Source organism: Theropithecus gelada, chromosome 11 (genome assembly GCF_003255815.1).
Source record: "Theropithecus gelada isolate Dixy chromosome 11, Tgel_1.0, whole genome shotgun sequence".
Classification (NCBI taxonomy): Eukaryota; Metazoa; Chordata; class Mammalia; order Primates; family Cercopithecidae; genus Theropithecus; species Theropithecus gelada.
Window position 1 is genome coordinate 96,052,094 of NC_037679.1, and position 18,121 is coordinate 96,070,214.

Sequence of the window (18,121 nt, forward strand, 5' to 3'; positions counted from 1 at the left end):
AAAAAAAAAAAAAAAAAAAAAAAAAGAAAAACAGGCAATAAACTTAGAAATCAAGAGATGAATTCTATCCTGATGAAACAAACATGATAAAGCAATCTAAAATGACTTTAAAATAAGTATGTTCAAATCCTCAAAAGGATAAAAAAACATATATCCTCACTTGAGATACTGCAAAAGCAAAAAAAAAAAAAAATCCACAGGTATCCAAGAGGAATATCAGATTAACTATAAATGACAGGACTATTCTACATATATCAGATGCCGAAATAAAAACAACATCTTCAAAATACTGGAGTACAAAGTAACTGACTCTCCACAGTTTTAAACCCAACTAAACTGTCATTGAAGAATAAAGCAAATAAAAAGACATTTCCAGACACACAGCAAAGATTACCAATTGCTGACCAGAGCTTAAAGAACCACTAAAGGATGTCAGCAAAGTGGTGGAATAGGAAATTCCAAGCCCTCATCATCCCCTCCTTGCCTAACATTAAAAAACAAACAAACAAAAAAAAGGAACTGGCTAAAATAATCTTACAGAACCTCTGAAAAACAGTGAAAGGAGGCCCAGCACAGTGGCTCATGCCTGTAATCCCAGCACTTTGGGAGGACGAGGTGGGTGGATCACCTGAGGTCAGGAGTTCGAGACCAGCCTGGCCAACGTGGTGAAACCCCGTCTCTACTAAAAATATAAAAATTAGCCAGGCGTGAAGGCACATGCCTGTAATCCCAGCTACTTAGGAGGCTGAGACAGGAGAATCTCTGGAACCTGGGAGGAGGAGGTTGCAGTGGGCCGAGATCACGCCACTACACTCCAGCCTGGGCGATAGAGCAAGACCCCGTCTCCAAGAAAATTTAAAAAAAGAAAGAGCTGCATTGAAAATGGTAGAAAAGATGGTATTTTATTCACCCTTGCCCTACCCTTTCCACAATGCAGAGTTGTCTTGATCTAGAAGACTTTAGGCAGCCCAATTCCCTACCTCAAATGGGAGGGTGTAGGGCAGATCTCATTAGCAATACTCGGATCTGTTTAAGGGCTAGTCTCTGTTTCACTTAACTAGGTTCTCAGGTTGGAAAAGTTGCAAGCCAGCTACAGTCCAGCAAATGCCTGGGGCAAGCTGTTATAGCTGGAGACATGTAACGGACCATCTCAGGCCCTGAGACCAAGCTAGAATGAGACTATTTGGGAAATTAAGACATCTAAAAGCAGCCAAGGTGGCTGGGCACTGTGGCTCATGCCTGTAATCCCAGCACTTTGGGAGGTTGAGGCAAGAGGACTGCCTAAGCTCAGGAATTCAAAAGCAGCTTGGGCAAGACAGCAAGACCTGTCTCTACTAAAAAACAAAATAAAATAATTAGCCAGATGTGGTGATGCATGCCTGCAACACTGTACTCCAGCCTGGGTGACAGAGTGAGAGACCCAGTAACACACACACACAAAGAACAAAAGCAGCCAAGGCCAGTCAAAACACATGCTCAGAAAAGGCCTGACAATTTCTTAAACTCTTGTGTCAGTATTATCCCAAGGACTTGAATACACATATTTCTCCAAAGATATACAAATAGCCAATAGGTCCATGAAAAGATGCTAAAAATCACTAATCACTAGGGAAACACAAATCAAAACCACAATAGGATAACACTTCTACCCATTAGGATGGCTATTATAAAACATAAGTTGACAAAGATGTGGAAAATTCAAACGCTTGTACACTCTTGATGGGAATGCAAAGTGGATAAACAAAATGTAGCAAACACATAAAATGGACAGGCATGGTGGCTTATGCCTGTAATTCTAGTACTTTGGGAGGCTGAGGTCATAGCGACAGGAGCCAGGGAAATTCTGGGCAAAAGAGGGCAGGTCTCTGGTGAGGGCCCGACCCTCAAGCCAAAAAAAGCCTGGTACCATGGCCCAAAGTAAGAATTTACATCCCTGTTTTCCTGCTCGACTGCTGCCTTTTCCAAAACCACCCGTGGCCTGCCCCTCCCCACCCTCCATCTTGTGTCCATAAAAACCCCAGGCTCAGCCAGCATAAAGAGAAGCAGCTGGACATCGGAGACTACGGTTAGACATTAGAGAGAAGCAGCCTGACTTCAAAGGGACAGCTGGACTACAGGGGAAGATTACCTTCCCGCTCCATCCCCTCTCAGCTTCCCGCTGAGAGCCACTTTCATCTGCAACAAAATACCCCACATTTACCACCTTCGATTCATTTATGCGACCTCATTGCTCCTGGACACCGGACAAGACCCTGGGTGCCACAAGCGTGGGTGCAAAAGGCTGTCACGCTGACCCTCCAGTGACTTGTTAACACTTAAGTCATCTGTGGATGGCAAAGCTAAAAGGGCACTGTAACACTTCCTTTGGGGCTTCAGAGGTTGTGGTACCCTCCCCTACACACTGCGGTGGGGCCAGTATAAGTTTGCTCTTGCTGGCACCCAAAAGCACTTGCCCTGACTCCTGCACCCACTTACCTGTGCTCCCCCTCCCATGAGGGGTGGAGCAGTGAGTGGAGTTCACCCGTGCTGGAGCCCAGGCACTCCAGTTCCCATCTGCGAAGTGGTCAGGGAAATATTCTGCTTCAGAGGCAAGTGGAACATTTGAGCCTAAAAGTTCAAGACCAGCCTGGGCAAAATGGCAAACTCTATCTCTTAAAAAACAAACATACACACACACACACACACACACACACACGCACACACAATTAGCAGAGCATGGTGGCACACTACTAGGGAGACTGAGGTGGGAAACTGCTTGAGCCTGGGATGTGGAGGTTGCAGTGAGCCAAAATCATGCCACTGCACTCTAACCTGGGAAACACAGTGAGACTCCGTCTCAAAAAATTAAAAAAGCCTAAGTAGGACTTCCAGTTTCTGGTAAGCTTAGAAGACTAAGCTACTAACTTGCTGGGATTTTATTAGAATCTAACCTACCTAGGGGGAGAAAAATACAAAACTCCAGCCCCCTCTGGACATTATGTTCCACCTAAAGGGAAACAAAAATAATTGGCATACACTAGTTATGTTTGTAGTCCAGTAGCAGAGGCTCACCAAAAGGCAGAGACCTAATCATAGGATACTTCACCTCCCCCAACATTCCCACTATACCACTAAAGGCGTATTTACTCCAGTTTCTTTTACACAATTCCCACCTTTCAACCACAAAATACAAGTTATCTGAAAAGGCAAAAACACAGTCTGAAGAAACTAAACCAGAGTCAAAAACTAAACTAACCAGAGACAGATGTAGCGGAGTGGTAGGATTTTAAAAGACTGTGATTCATAGGCTAAGGACTTCCACAAAATAGTAGACAACAAACAAAAACTGATGGATAATATAAGGATATGGGAATTCTAAGAAAGAACTAGTTCCAGGATCCCCCACGGATACCAAAATGCACACAAGCAGCTCAAGTTCCCCTAGTTGGCAATGCAGAAACCATGGATACTGAGAGTTGGCCCTAACTGTGGGTTTTGCATTCCACGAATGTATGCATGTATTGATAGACAAATATATTTCATCATGTGTTCACAAATACTAGTTTTTTTTTTTTTTTTGAGACAATGTCTCACTCTGTTGCCCAGACTGGAATGCAGTGGCATGGTTTTGGCTCACTGCAACCTCCACCCCTGCGGTTCAAGTAGTTCTCCTGCCTCAGTCTCCTGAGTAGCTGGGACTACAGGCGCCCGCCACTATGCCTGGCTAATTTTTATATTTTTAGTAGAGACAGGGTTTCACTATGTTGGCCAGCTGGTCTTGAACTCCTGATCTCAAGTGATCTGCCCGCCTCAGCCTGCCAAAGTGCTGGCATGAGCCAATATGTCCGGCCAAAAATACTAGATTTTTGATCTGCATTTGGTTGAATCTGTGAATGTGAAATTCACAGATGCAAAACCCATGGATACAAACTGCCAACTGTGGCTGGGTGAGGTGGCTCACACCTGTAATCCCAGCACTCTGGGAGGCCGAGGCGGGCGGATCACCTGAGGTTGAGTTCAAGATCAGCCTGATCTACATATAGTGAAACACTGTCTCTACTAAAAAAATACAAAAATTAGCTGGGTGTGGTGGCACATGCCTGTAGTCCCAGCTACTTGGGAAGCTGAGGCAGGAGAATTGCATAAACCTGGGAAGGCAGAGGTTGCGGTGAGCCAAGATCGTGTCACTGCACTCCAGCCTGGGCAACAGAGCGAGACTCTGTCTCTCAAAAACAACAACAACAAAACCCAAAGTGCCAACTTTATTTGACTGCATGTATAATCACTGTGTGTGTGTGCGTGTGCATGCAGGCACACACATACAGTTACATTTAACACTTAAAGGAAATGAATAACAGCAATGATCTCTGGGACTGGTGGGAGGAATTAGCAATATTTTGTACTACCCATGAGGAGGGTATTTAAAAGTGGACTTAGATTAGTTGTAAATGTATATTGCAAACCTAGGGTAACCACTTTAAAAAGCTACATAAATGAAATGCTAAGAAAGGAGGGAAAACAGAATTAAAACACTCAATTAAAATGACAAAAGGCAAAAAAAATAATGGAAGACAAAAATAAGAAAAACAAGGGCAACAAAGAGAAAACAGTAACAAACATGATATGTTAATTCAACCATATCAACAGCACTGTAAATGTCAATAAATATTCCAATTAAAATACAGAGATTATCAGAGTGGATCAAAAAACAAGACCCAACTACGTGTCATCTATAAGAAAATTTATTGTAAATATAGAAAAACCTGTATTTTAACAGTAAATAAAATGAAAAAAAGCATAAAATGGCCCAGTAAACTCCTGTGGGTAAAAAATAAAAGAATTAAAAGTTTAAAAATTAAAAATAAAAAAGCAAATGGATAAAGATATACCATGCTAGTACTAACCAAAAGAAAGTGTAGAAAAATAGCTGTATTATTTTCAGACACGCTATAGTCTGGGAGGAAATATGTGCAAATAACATAACTGACAAAAGATTGTTATGTAAAACATACAAAGGGCTCTTAGAATTCAACAACAAGAAAATAAACCATCCAATTTAAAAATGAGCAGAAGACCTGGACACCATACCAAAGAAGATATACAGATGGCAAACAAGTATACAAAAAAGTGCTTTATGTCATGTCTTCAGGGAACTGCAAATTTTAACAGTGAGAGATACCATTACATCTTACTGGCCAAAATCCAGAACACTGACAACATGAAACAACGGAGAGGATGTGGAACAACAGGAACTCTCATTCATTGCTGGTGGGAATGCAAAACAGTACAACCTGGGCCGGGCGCAGTGGCTCACGCCCCGTTATCCCAGCACTATGGGATGCTCAGGCAGGCAGATCACTTGAGGTCAAGAGTTCAATACCAACCAGGCCAACATGATGAAATCCTGTCTACTAAAAATATAAAAATTAGCTGGGCAAGATGGCACATGCCTGTAGTCCCAGCTACTCGGGAGGCTGAGACAGGAGACTTGCTTGAACCTGGGAGGCGGAGGTTGCAGTGAGCCAAGATCACACCACTGCACTCCAGCCTGGGTGACACAGTGAGACCCTGTCTCAAAAAACAAACGAACCAAAACAGTACAACCACCTTGGAAGACAGTGTGGCAGTTTCTTACAAAAGTAAACATACTCTTACCATATGGTCCAGGAAAACTGTGCTACTTGGTGTGTACCAAAAGGAGTTGAAAATTTATGCTCACACATACCTACACAGAGATGTTTAAACCAGCTTTATATGGCGCTAAAGCCCTACCCAGCAGCCACTCTACAGCAGGGCTCCCCTTGGCTCCCACCTGCCCCCTTGTGGCCTCTGCCAGGGCTCGTGTGCCCCGCAGGCTCAGAACATATGCAAAGAGGCTAGCTGCAGACTTTGGGCAGATGCAACTCTAGGATGACTTCAAAGTACAGCATCCTGACCTCAGGTGAGACTAGCCTGGCCACCATGGCAAAACCTCGTCTCTACTAAAAACACAAAAATTAGCCAGGCGTGGTGGCATGCACCTGTAATCCCAGCTACCCAGGAGGCTGAGTCAGGAGAACTGCTGGAACCCGGGAGGTGGAGGTTGCAGTGAGCCGAGATCGCACCACTGCACTCCAGCCTGGGCGACAGAGCAAGACTCCAGCTCAAAAAAAAAAAAAAAAAAAAAAAAAAAAAGAAAGTAGAACATCCTTTGCTCTCCGAGGGGAGAAAATTGTAACTAGCAGACAGTCTGCATATGGGGTTTTCAGAAAAGTCTTCACCTCAATAAGAAGCCTGCCTCCATCGGGACCTGGGATGTCTGACGTCTGTGTAACAAGTAATATTCTGGATGTTAGCAAGCTGGTGAAATAAGATGGTCCAGTGCTTGTCATCTCACAGAAACAACAGTTTAAACAACTACCAGGGAACAAAAATACATTTATCAGAGCTAAAGAATCAACTGAGAAATTATAGTACCTGGGTATAGCACAGAAATAAGACAAATGCATTAAAGAGGGTAAGAAGGATGGTGTCACATTACCTACATCTCCCCTCCACTAACCCTAAGCAGGAGAATGAGGCAAGTAACAGATGTGCCTTAGATCCCAACACCAGCTCTATATCAGTAAAACCCAGTGACAGGCAGTCCCCCACAGCACCATACCCCAGGCTGGTAACTGAGGACTTAGTTTCTAGGCCAGGACCTGCAGATCTAACCTCCAGCCCTATCCCAGTGTCAGGTCAGCACCTGCAGACACAGGTACCAAGCCTCTCCCAACACCTGGCCCATACCTGCAGACTCAGGCTCAGGGTCTGAGTGAAGCAGTTATGAAGCTAGACTCCAGGCCCAGTGCTGCAGTCCAAACCACTCAGAGACCACACCATACAGAAATCTCTGCATGAGCTGACTACTGGAAAGCTTTCTCTGCTAAAGCCACTGGACTGGAATAAGTGTGCACATCAACAAATACACAAACACCAACACTTGGCCTCAGGATCGGGGGAAAAAAATCAGAAAAAAGGACACCATCAAATAACAACATATTGCAAAAGTAAATGATCCTAAAGAAATGGAGATCTACCAAGTACTTGATGAAGAATTAAAAATAATCTTATTAAAGAAATTCAGTGAGCTATAAGAGAATACAAATACACAAATAAACAAGATCAGGAAGAAAAAAATAAATGAACCAAATGAGACGTTCAACAAAGAGAATCATTTCTTAAAAAATCAAACGAACTTTACAGCTAGAGAAAACAAATGACTGAATTGAAAATCTTCCCTAGGAAGCAAACTTGAAAACTGATCAACTGAAATTACCACGTCAGTGAAACAGAAACAAAAAAGAATGAAAAAGATTGAAGAATGGCCAGGTGTAGTGGCTCACGCTTTTACAAACCTAGCATTCTGGCTGAGGTAGGCAGATTGCTTAAGCCCAGCCAGGGCAACATGGCAAAACCCCAACTCCACAAAAACAAAACAAAACAAAACAAAACAAAGCAAAATAAAACTTAGCCAGGCACGGTGGTGCGTGCCTGTCGTCCCAGCTACTTGGCAGGCTGAGGTGGAAAGATTGCTTGAGCCCAGGAGGCAAGAGGTTGCAGTGAGCCAGGACTGCACCACAGTACTCCAGTCTGAAAGACAGAGAGAGACTCTGTCTCAAAAAAAAAAGCGGGGGGCGGGGGGGGGAACCAAAGAAAGCCTATGAGAATTATAGGCCAGTGTCAGGTGAACCATAATACGCATTATGGATATTCCAGAAGGAAAAGAGGAAGACAAAGAGACAACAGTTTTTTTTTAAGTTCCCTAATCTAGAGAGAAATAAACATCTAGATCCATGAGGCCCAGCAAACTCCAATTAGATTAAATATACAAGCATGCCTCATTTTATTGTGCTTCAACTTACTGCCTTTTGCAGGTATTGTGTTTTTTACAAATGAAGATTTGTGGCAACCCTGTGTCAAGCAAATCAATCAGTGTCATTTTTGCAACAGCATGTGCTCACTTTGTGTCTTTGTGTCACATTTTGATAATTTTCACAATATTTCGAACTTCCATTTTAATTATATGTTATAGTGATCTTTGATGTTACTATTATAAATGGGCGACACTAACTGCGACCACATAGATGGCGCTGAATAAATGTGTATGTTCTGACTGCTCCACCAACTGGCTTCCCTATCTCTCTCCCTCTCCTTGGGCCTCCTTATTCCCTGTGACAACAATATTGAAATTAGGCCAGTTAATAACCCTACAGTGGCTCTAAGTGTTCAAGGGCAAAATAGTCACACATCTCTCACTTAAATTGAAAGATTAAGCTTAGTGAAGAAGGTATTTTGAAAGGTGAGACAGGCCAGAAACTAGGCCTCTTGTGCCAAAGTTAGACAAGTTGTATATGCAAAGGAAAAGTTCTTGAAGGAAATTAAAAGTGCTACTCCAGTGAACACATGAATGATAAGAAAGCAAAGTAACCTTATTGGTGATATGGAGAAACTTTTAGTGGTCTGGATAAAAGATCCAACCAGCCACAACATTCCCTTAAGCCAAAGCCTTATCTAGAATAAGACCCTAACTCTCTCCAATTCTGTGAAGGCTGAGGGAGGTGAAGAAAAGTTTGAATCTAACAGAGGTTGGTTCATGGGTTTTAGGAAAAGAAGCCATCTCCGTAACAGTGCAAAGTGCAAGGTAAAGCAGCGTAACAGTGCAAAGTGCAAGGTAAAGCAGCAGGTGCTTATGTGAAAGCTTCAGCAAGTTATCCAGAGATCTAGCTAAGATAATTGATGAAGGTGGCTGCACTAAACACCAGATTTTCAATGTAGACAAAACAGCCTTTTGTTGGAAGAAGATGCCCTCTAGGACTTTGATAGCAGCTACAGAGAAGTCCATAACTGGCTTTAAAGTTTCAAGGGACAGGCTAATTCTGTTGTTAGGGGCTAAGGCAGCTGGTGACTTTAAGTTGAAACCAATGCTCATTTAGCATTCCAAAAATTCTAGGGTTCTTAAAAGTTATGCTACATGGACTCTGCCTATGCTAAGTGGAACAGCAAAACCTGAATGAGAGCACATCTGTTTGCAGTATGGTTTACTAAATATCTTTAGACCTGCTACTCAGAAAAAAAAGGTTCCTTTCAAAATATGACTACTCACTGATGATGCCCCTGGTCACGAAAGCGCTCTGATGAAGATGTACAAAAAGATTAACATTGTTTTCATAGTTGTTAACACAACATGGATTCTGCAGCCCATGGATCAAGGAGTAATTTTTTTTTTTAACTTGCTGAGACAGCTGACAAAGAGGAGTACTTTCTACTTTCAAATGTTATAATTTAAGAAATACATTTCATAAGGCGATAGCTGCCACAGTGATTCCTCTAAAGGATCTTGGCAAGTAAGCTGAAAAACTTCTGAAAGACATTCATCATTCTAGATGCCATTAAGAACATTCATAGGCCGGGCGTGGTGGCTCACACCTGTAATCCCAGCACTTGAGAGGCCAAGGCGGATGGATCATCTGAGGTCAGGAGTTTGAGACCAGCCTGGCCAACATGGCAAAACCCTGTCTCTACTAAAAATATCTGTGTGTGTGTGTGTGTGTGTGTGTGTGTGTGTATTTTTTTGAGACAGAGTCTCGTTTTGTTGCCAGACTGGAGTGTAATGGTGCTATGTCGGCTCACTGCAACCTCCACCTCCCGGGTTCAATCGATTATCCTGACTCAGCTTCCGGAGTAGCTGGGACTACAGGCGCACGCCACCAGGCCCAGCTAATTTTTGTATTTTTGGTAGAGATAGATTTCACCATGTTGGCCAGGAATGGCCTCAATCTCCTGACCTTGTGATCTGCCAGCGTCGGCCTCCCAAAATGCTGGGATTACAGGCGTGAGCCACTGGGATTACACGGGTGAGCCACTGTGCCCGGCCGAAGCTATATTTTTAAAAAGAGGTCAACAAACCTTCACCCCAAAGAACAAGTACAAAACTGGAAATATTTTTATCAATTCTATTTCAGAGCTCTGGTAACTAACCAAAGACAGACAAATTGAGACACATTTAAAACAACAACAACAAAAACCTGCTAGAACTCTGGGTATGAACAATGGAAATCTATGGCCTTTTTTTACCTAGGTCTGATTCCGTTTCCACAGAGGTGGAAATGCAACCAGATTAGCTGGCACAGTTTGACCACAGTGGGATAGTTGTGAAAAATCAGCACACTTGCTGCCGGGGGATGGTTTTAATTTGAGGCACAGAGGCTGAAAATCCAAGGCCACACTGTCAGTAAAAGAGATGAACAGGGAAAATACAATTCTGCTAGCCCAAGGACAGTCCTACAACAGGCAATAGCATAGTACAATATTCACTATTTTAAAATAGGCATATATTGGGGTGAATGTTTCAAAAGTTTTTAACCGATGAAGATACTCAACAACAACAACAAAACTTGGAGGATTAGGCAATAAAACGATAAACCGGATTTGGGAAAGGCAAATATAACTAGCACTGTAATTCTGAAAGATTAATTTGACTACAGTACATTAGAAGATGAGTTTAAAGTGGAAACAAATTCAGAGGTTACTATAATAGTTCAGGCAACTTTGATTTCATTAGCAGTAGTAAGAACAGACATTATGTCAGATACATTATAAACAAAACAGACAAGTCTTTTACAACATTATATCTGGAAGTAAGGGAGAATGAAGAAGAAAGCTGACTCTATGATTTCTTCAAGCTTAGGCTAGGAAGAGGATACCGTTAATAGAAAAGACTAATATTGGAGCTAGAACAGATTTGTGAGAGAAGTTCAAGAGAGCAGTTTTACATACACTGACACAAAGGGAGAGGCAATGAGGAGGAAAAAAAAGGAAAAGCAAAAGAACTTCTATGTCTTCTACTCATTTATAACTATAGTCTTTGACTGTGAAAACACTGCACAGATAACGTATAAATGACGTGTAATGTGTAAATGATGTGTATAACATTTTTTAACCAGCTTTCTTGACATATAATTCACATATTGTAAAATTCATCCATTTAAAGTATAGAAATGTGGTTTTTAGTATTTTCACTGTATCATGCAAAATAGCCACAGTTTTAGAACATTTCCCTTATCCCAATTTGTTTAAGTCTCTCCACTTAATTCTGTGAAAGAGCCTGTTTCCTCATCTGCATAATGGTAATATCACCTCCCTCGTAAGATATGAGAGTTAAATAATACATGAAAAATGTTAAAAACAACAACAACGAAAAAACCCTTCTAGAAATGCCTGAATATATAGGAGGTGCATCAACAAAAAGTATCAAAAATTTTTAAATTAGATTTAACACTACAGGGGAAAAGTAAGTTTCTGAAGATTTTTAAAAGAATATTAGGATGATAAAAGTTGTGTTTAATGAAGATGTAAAAATGCTAGAGAGGAAAAGACAGTTTTGAAAAAGAAAGAGCTACTGAGGTGGGAAGATTGCTTGAGCCTGGGAAGTTGAGGCTGCAGTGAGCCAAGATCACACCACTGTACTCCAACCTGGGTGACAGAGCGAGACCCCATCTCAAAAAAAAAAAAAGAAAGAAAGAAAGAAAGAAAAAGCTAGAGGGCTAACTAAAGTCATTAAAATTTGAAGCCATGGGAAGCCCCATTCAGGTGCCCCTCTCTCTCACAGAAGAGCTGATCTCCTTTCTCTTTCTTTTACCTATTAATTAAAACTTCACTTTTAGTCTTTAAAAAAAAAAAAATTGAAGCTATGATAGCCTGACCCAGGATAGTGAGAAGATAGAACATTTATGGCTTAGAAGGAAAAAGCAACAAAATTTTGTAGCATACTGGCTCTTGAGGATTAAAAAAAAAAAGACATGTTAACGGTAAGACTAGGTCAACGGGAGAAAGGTGATATTACAAACACAGACAGAGAAGCTGAAATAACAAGATAGTTTTGATGGAAAAAAGTAAGTTCCACTGTGATAGAATGACACAGAAATGCCACCTGAGAATAAAGTGAAAATGTTCACTAGGTAACTGGGAAAAATATCAAGAGCAATGGTTTTCAACCCCAGAACCTTTTCAACCTACACACTTTTAAAAAATAGAGATGCCCATTTCTACCTCCCACGTTTTGTGTTATTACTTAGTAGCCACTGGATTTCATAAGGATCTATGGCTGTAGCCTTTGGTTTTCCAACCACCAGAAGTCTTGTAGGAGCGGTGTTGAGTGAACTAACGTTTTACACTGGCATGTCTCTTCTCATGCAGACTTCAAGAACATGGCTCTCAATACAATAAAGTGTCTGAGTTTCTGACTCCAATTTCAATAATAACTACATACACTTATACTGAAAAACCTGTGTAAGTTGAACAAGTATGTCACAAATATTGAGTTTTAGAGATTTACCTTGATTTGATCAAGGATCTTGGTCACAGATGTAAGAGGGGTGCAAAGTGACATTCATACTTTTCATTCATATGTTACCAAAGTTATAACTTTACATTTATTTGTGTGATTGTTTGACTAATATTGACCTTATCCTTTAGAATACATGAGGAGACTATATTTTATTTTGTATACCATACCACTACCCAGCACATAGTAAATGCTGAAATAATACTTAATGAAGGCCGGGCGCGGTGGCTTAAGCCTGTAATTCCAGCACTTTGGGAGGCCGAGACGGGCGGATCACGAGGTCAGGAGATCGAGACCATCCTGGCTAACACGGTGAAACCCCGTCTCTACTAAAAAAATACAAAAAACTAACCGGGCGAGGTGGCGGGCGCCTGTAGTCCCAGCTACTCGGGAGGCTGAGGCAGGAGAATGGCGTAAACCCGGGAGGCGGAGCTTGCAGTGAGCTGAGATCCGGCCACTGCACTCCAGTCTGGGTGACAGAGCGAGACTCCGTTTCAAAAAAAAAAAAAAAAAAAAAACCTTAATGAAATAATGAAATAGACTCTCATCCCAGATTTCCTGAATATAAATAACTAGGTATTGGACCCAGGCAATATATACTGAAAAGAGAATTACACTGAAAATAAAATAGTGAGCATCATCCTGATAAAGGCAGTACATTCAAGAGAACAAGAGTAGGTGGGCATGGTGCCTCATGCCGGTAATCTCAGCACTTTTGGAGGCCGAGGCAGGTGGATCACTTGAGTTCAGAGTTCGAGACCAGCCTGGCCAACAAGGTGAAACCGGTCTCTACTAAAAATACAAAAATTAGTCAGGCGTGGTGGTACACATCTGCAATCCCAGCTACTCAGAAGGCTGAGGCAGGAGAATTTGCTTGAACCTGGGAGGCAGAGGTTGCAGTGAGCTGAGATCACGCCATTGCACTCCAGCCTGGGTGACAAAGTAAGACCCCGTCTCAAAAAAAAAAAAAAAAAAAAAAAAAAGAACAAGAGTACTTATCCACTTGAGCGAAACAACAAAGAAACATTTTTGGCAACAATAACTGATCAAAAGTACTGTGGATGAAATAAATGTTACAAGAGGATTGAAAATAAAAGTGATGTTTGCTAACAGATTATACTTAGTGTGATACTCAACCGATGGTAACATTTTTAATTTAGACAAGATTCTAGATCTGTTAGCCTATGAATGAAATTATCCTACCAGGGCAGATAAAGGTAAGATTTTATTGTACTTTGCATAGCCTTAATTCTCACAATAACTGTCTTTCTCCATTTCATTGATTAGGAAATTAAATCATGGGGCTTCAGTGTAATTCTAGTCACAAAAGAAGAAAGTGATCTAAAATGTATTTATACTATCGTTAAATTATGAAGTATTTTCTGAAAGTCAGTCAAAAAGTCCATTTATATGACACCATATAACGCTCCCTGACAGAAACTACCAATTTAGCTACAGTAAGCCATAAAACTTTCAAAAGCAAAAATTTAAGAGTTTCCTGAAAATCAGTACTAAAGAATTTCTATACTTTTCCAGGATATCTTCCCCTATAGTAATAAAACAAATACGAAATACTAAAAATACTAGAAATATTTATCACCAATTGAGTTAAATCATTAAGACACTCACCTATAAGAAAAACCATATTAGTTTATATTACATGTATAAAGTGTTTTATAAAAAGGAATCACATGGATTTATTAATCAAGTATTAATGAAAGAACCTCCAAAGATACAAATTTCCTTAGGAGCACCTTATAAACAAAGTATTTTAAAACTAGAAGACAGTAAAAGTGAAAGGAACTTGAGAATCATTTTTACTTTTATTTTTCAGAGACTGTGTCTTCAATGTTGCCCAGGCTGGACTTGAACTTGTGGGTTCAAGTGATCCTCCCACCTTAGCCTCTGGAACTATAGGCATGTGCCTACTTTGTTTTATTGTTTATCTGTTTTGAAGGTCATCTTTAATTTCCCTCACAACTGTTTCCTAATAAAGTTAATAAATATTGTTTATATTACTTCCATAAAATATATTAGACCTTATAATTAAAAAACACTTAGTAATGACAAGGCTACGAATTCCTCTGTCCTAATTATTCCTAAAACATGCAGATTCATCATATTCTAGGTAAAAATCTAAAAGATTACTTAGTATAGACCTACCCAGGTTTCCTTGCTCAATTGTCAGCACCACCTCATCCATCACCACAGCCCTAAAGTCCAGTTCCTCCTCACAACATTTGGCCTTCAGCGCTCGTAAAATCTCTTTTTGAGGATAGTCTTCCCTGATGCGACGATCTGTCAAAAACCACAACTTGGCAGCCACAGAACTACACATCTTGATTAGCTTGTGCTTCCTTGCCTGGATTATTTCCTCTTGGATGTAATGTCTACCTAGATGGAAGAGAAAATATACATAAAAGGTAAATCAAGAAATCTACTTGATTTCTGGATTTCATACAAATAAATGCTGAGATTATATACTAATTATATAAACAAGAAAAAACAAGTGTAGAGATATTATTTGTTTCCCCTTCATTCAAACTAAAATTATACACTAGTAATATGGAAACTGACCACCTCTTCAGAAATACGATTTCTCCATTTTTCCTTGGGGAAACTGGCACTGCAACTTAATAACTATAGCTGGTCACTTAGCAGAAACTTTAAATACCCTTCCCAATATTACATATTGTCTAGAAATATACTTTAATCTGAACACTGACTTTTTGTTTTATCTCCTCCCTCAACATTCTGTTCTTGATATGAAATGAAATTCCAATCATCAATACATCTCCATCTTTCCCGTCACTAGAAACCCCACTTAAGTATATTTTTGTATCTGTGGTTAACTTTATATTCAATTTTCTTCCTTGGTTTTGTTATAGGTATGTAGAAAAAAAAACAGGTAGTAGCACTTATCTTACTAGGTAAGCTTCAATGACAAAGTCATTTACACAGTAGCTTTAGTCAAAATAAATACTTGGAGAATGAGCAAAAAGGGCTCTCAATAACCAAAATAAATGTCCAGGTCCATTCACTACATTTCATTTATTTCAGCCAGAGGACAGCATGCTCTTACTCAATGTTTTTATTCTTTCTATAAATAGAATTTTAAAAAATAAACGCAGCTTGTTTCCCAAAATTTAAAAAAGGACATTTTTCCAGATAGTGTTGCTTCGAGTTTGTATCATGAACAATGCAACATTAAAAATCATCTTCCTGAGAATAAAAAAGTTACAAGTTTCAAAACAAGCAACAAAAAGATTTTTTTTTTAATGTTTACAAAAAAAACAAAATGTCAAGTATCATTCAAGTATTATTCCAGATAATACGGCACACCTAACACAAAAGGAAAGGTCCCCGGCAAAGACTGCAGGAAGGAAAGGCTGTACAGACCAGCAGCTTCCTGAATAGTGGCAGTTGGACATGATCCATCCTCCAGGTACCAGCAAGAAGGGCCTGCTCCACAGTGCACACGGTTTGAAAGCAGAGCATTGCTGGCAGGGGCACCACCAGAGCCAACAGCACACATTCCCAAGTACCTTGAAATGCCATGTCTGCCACACCTGACCACCTACCTCTCTCTTAACTAACCTACTACCCCACAATCCACTGCCTCAAAGGCTTAAGTCTCTGTTAAACAAGCAGGGTATCTAAACCGGATTATGGTAGTAACTCAGCTTACACACATACTAGGAAGGAACCATGCTAACTTAACATCGGATGCTCTAGGGTTAGCAGTTCTGAATATTTAACAACTTTTTATTTTTACTTATTTATTTACTTTGAGATGGAGTTTCACTTTTGTCACCCAGGCTAGAGGGCAATGGTGTGATCTCGACTTGCTGGAACCTCTGCTTCCCGGGTTCAAGTGATTCTCCTGTCTCAGCCTCCCAAGTAGCATGTGCCAGCCACCACACTCAGCTAATTTCTTATTTTTTTTTTTAGTAGAGATGGGGTTTCACTATGTTGGCCAGGCTGGTCTTGAACTCCTGACCTCAGGTGATCTGCCCGCCTCAGCCTCCCAAAGTGCTGGGCGGATCACCTGAGTGAGGTCAGAAGTTCGAGACCAGCCTGGTCAACATGATGAAACCCCATCTCTACCTAAAAAAAAAAATTTTTATATATATATATATATATATATATATATATATACACACACACACACACACACAAAAACTAGTCAGGCTTGGTGGCAGGCACCTATAATCCCAGCTACTCGGGAGGCTGAGGCAGGAGAATTGCTTGAACCCAGGAGGCGGAGGTTGCAGTGAGCCGAGATCACGCAACCGTTGCGTGATCATTGCACTCTAGCCTGGGCAACAAGAGCGAAATTCCGACACACACATACACACACACACACACACACACACACACACACAGAAGAAGATAAGGACCAGGCTCATTAAAATGAAAAATATATAAACACTATGGCTTCCCTACAGCAGAATATTCCATGCATATTACAGGCAGTAAACCTTATCCTCTCTCCTCCTTAAACACAATGTTTCTGATAAATTTTTCTCTTATGAAACTTTTCTTGAAAAGAGATTTCCATTTTAACCACATATGGGAAAGGTACAGTGCAAACCTGCACTGTCAATTCAACCTGATGGGACTTTTTTTATGGGTTGCATTTCAGTCTCTTCCCTGTGGACAATCACAGGAAAGGCCACAGTGTGTCCCTGACCAGACGCTGTACCCGAACAGATACTACGCTCATTAAAAGAAGAGGTTATAGCCACACAGGGCCTTCCAGGCCACTTGGGAAGGTCTCACTCAGAAAGCAAAGCTCCACAAAAGAAAAAGTCACACCAGAATACCTGATGTAGATAGAATATCCCCAGCTTCCCTTGATGAAAGAATTGTAAAAATGCCCTTAAAATGTTTGTAATCAGTAGTTATTGAAAGACTCTGTCACTGACTTCCAACACTGTGAAGCTATGTCCGTGCCTTGGCCTGACACTTGGCTTTTGAAACTCACCCATTTGCAGATTTTTTTTTTTTTTTTTTTCTGAGACAGGGTTTCAGTCACCCAGGCTGGAGTGTAGTGGTGCAATCACAGCTCACGGCTCACTGCAACCTCAAACTCCTGGACTTAAGTGATCTACCTGTCTCCTCTGCCTCCCAAGCAGCTGAGACGACACGAGCAAATCACATTAGGCTAATTTTTTTTTCTTCCTTGAGACGGAGTCTCGCTGTGCCACCCAGGCTGGAGCGCAGTGGTGCAATCTTGGCTCACTGGAGCTTCTGTCTCCCGGGTTCAAGCAATTCTCCTGTCTCAGCCTCCAGAATAGCTGGGATTACAGATGCCCACCACCATGCCCAGCTAATTTTTGTACTTTTCTCTTTTCAGTAGATAGGGGTTTTTGTCGTGTTGCCCAAAGCGATGGAATTATAGGTGTGAGCCAACAGGCCCAGTCTCTAATTTTTTATTTTTTAGGTAAAGATGTGGTTTCACTACGTTACCCAGACTGATCTCAAACTCCTGGCCTCAACCAATCCTCCCACTTTGGCCTCCCAAAGTGCTGGGGTTACGTCTGTGAGCCACCATGCCCTGCCAATTGATGATTAATTTCATTGTACAGTGGTTTTCACCTGAGTGGGGCAGTTGCTGCCCCAATAGCAGTCAGGATGGAAGGTTAGAGTCACTAGCAATTGGGAACGAGAAATGTTCTGCTGCTGACACATCAGTATCAGAAATTACATGGGCTACAATGATTCTGAAATCAGAAAATAATAATATTCCCCTCTGAAGAGCCACAGAGCTTC

General features: G+C 41.0%; 1 protein-coding gene across 2 annotated transcripts in view; it reads right to left on the reverse strand.

Annotated features, from left to right (window-relative positions):
* Positions 1-18,121, reverse strand: part of RIMKLB (ribosomal modification protein rimK like family member B) — an 89,688-nt gene that overhangs the window by 57,880 nt on the left and 13,687 nt on the right. The window contains exon 2 of one of the 2 annotated variants that reach the window (XR_003121874.1): positions 14,510-14,736. Coding sequence is in view for 1 of the 2 variants with exons in the window: in XM_025403192.1 (XP_025258977.1) it covers positions 14,510-14,740 (231 nt within the window). In the remaining variant the exon portion in view is untranslated. Of the gene's footprint in view, positions 1-14,509; positions 14,741-18,121 lie in introns of both variants that reach the window. The other variant, XM_025403192.1, reaches the window with a different exon arrangement.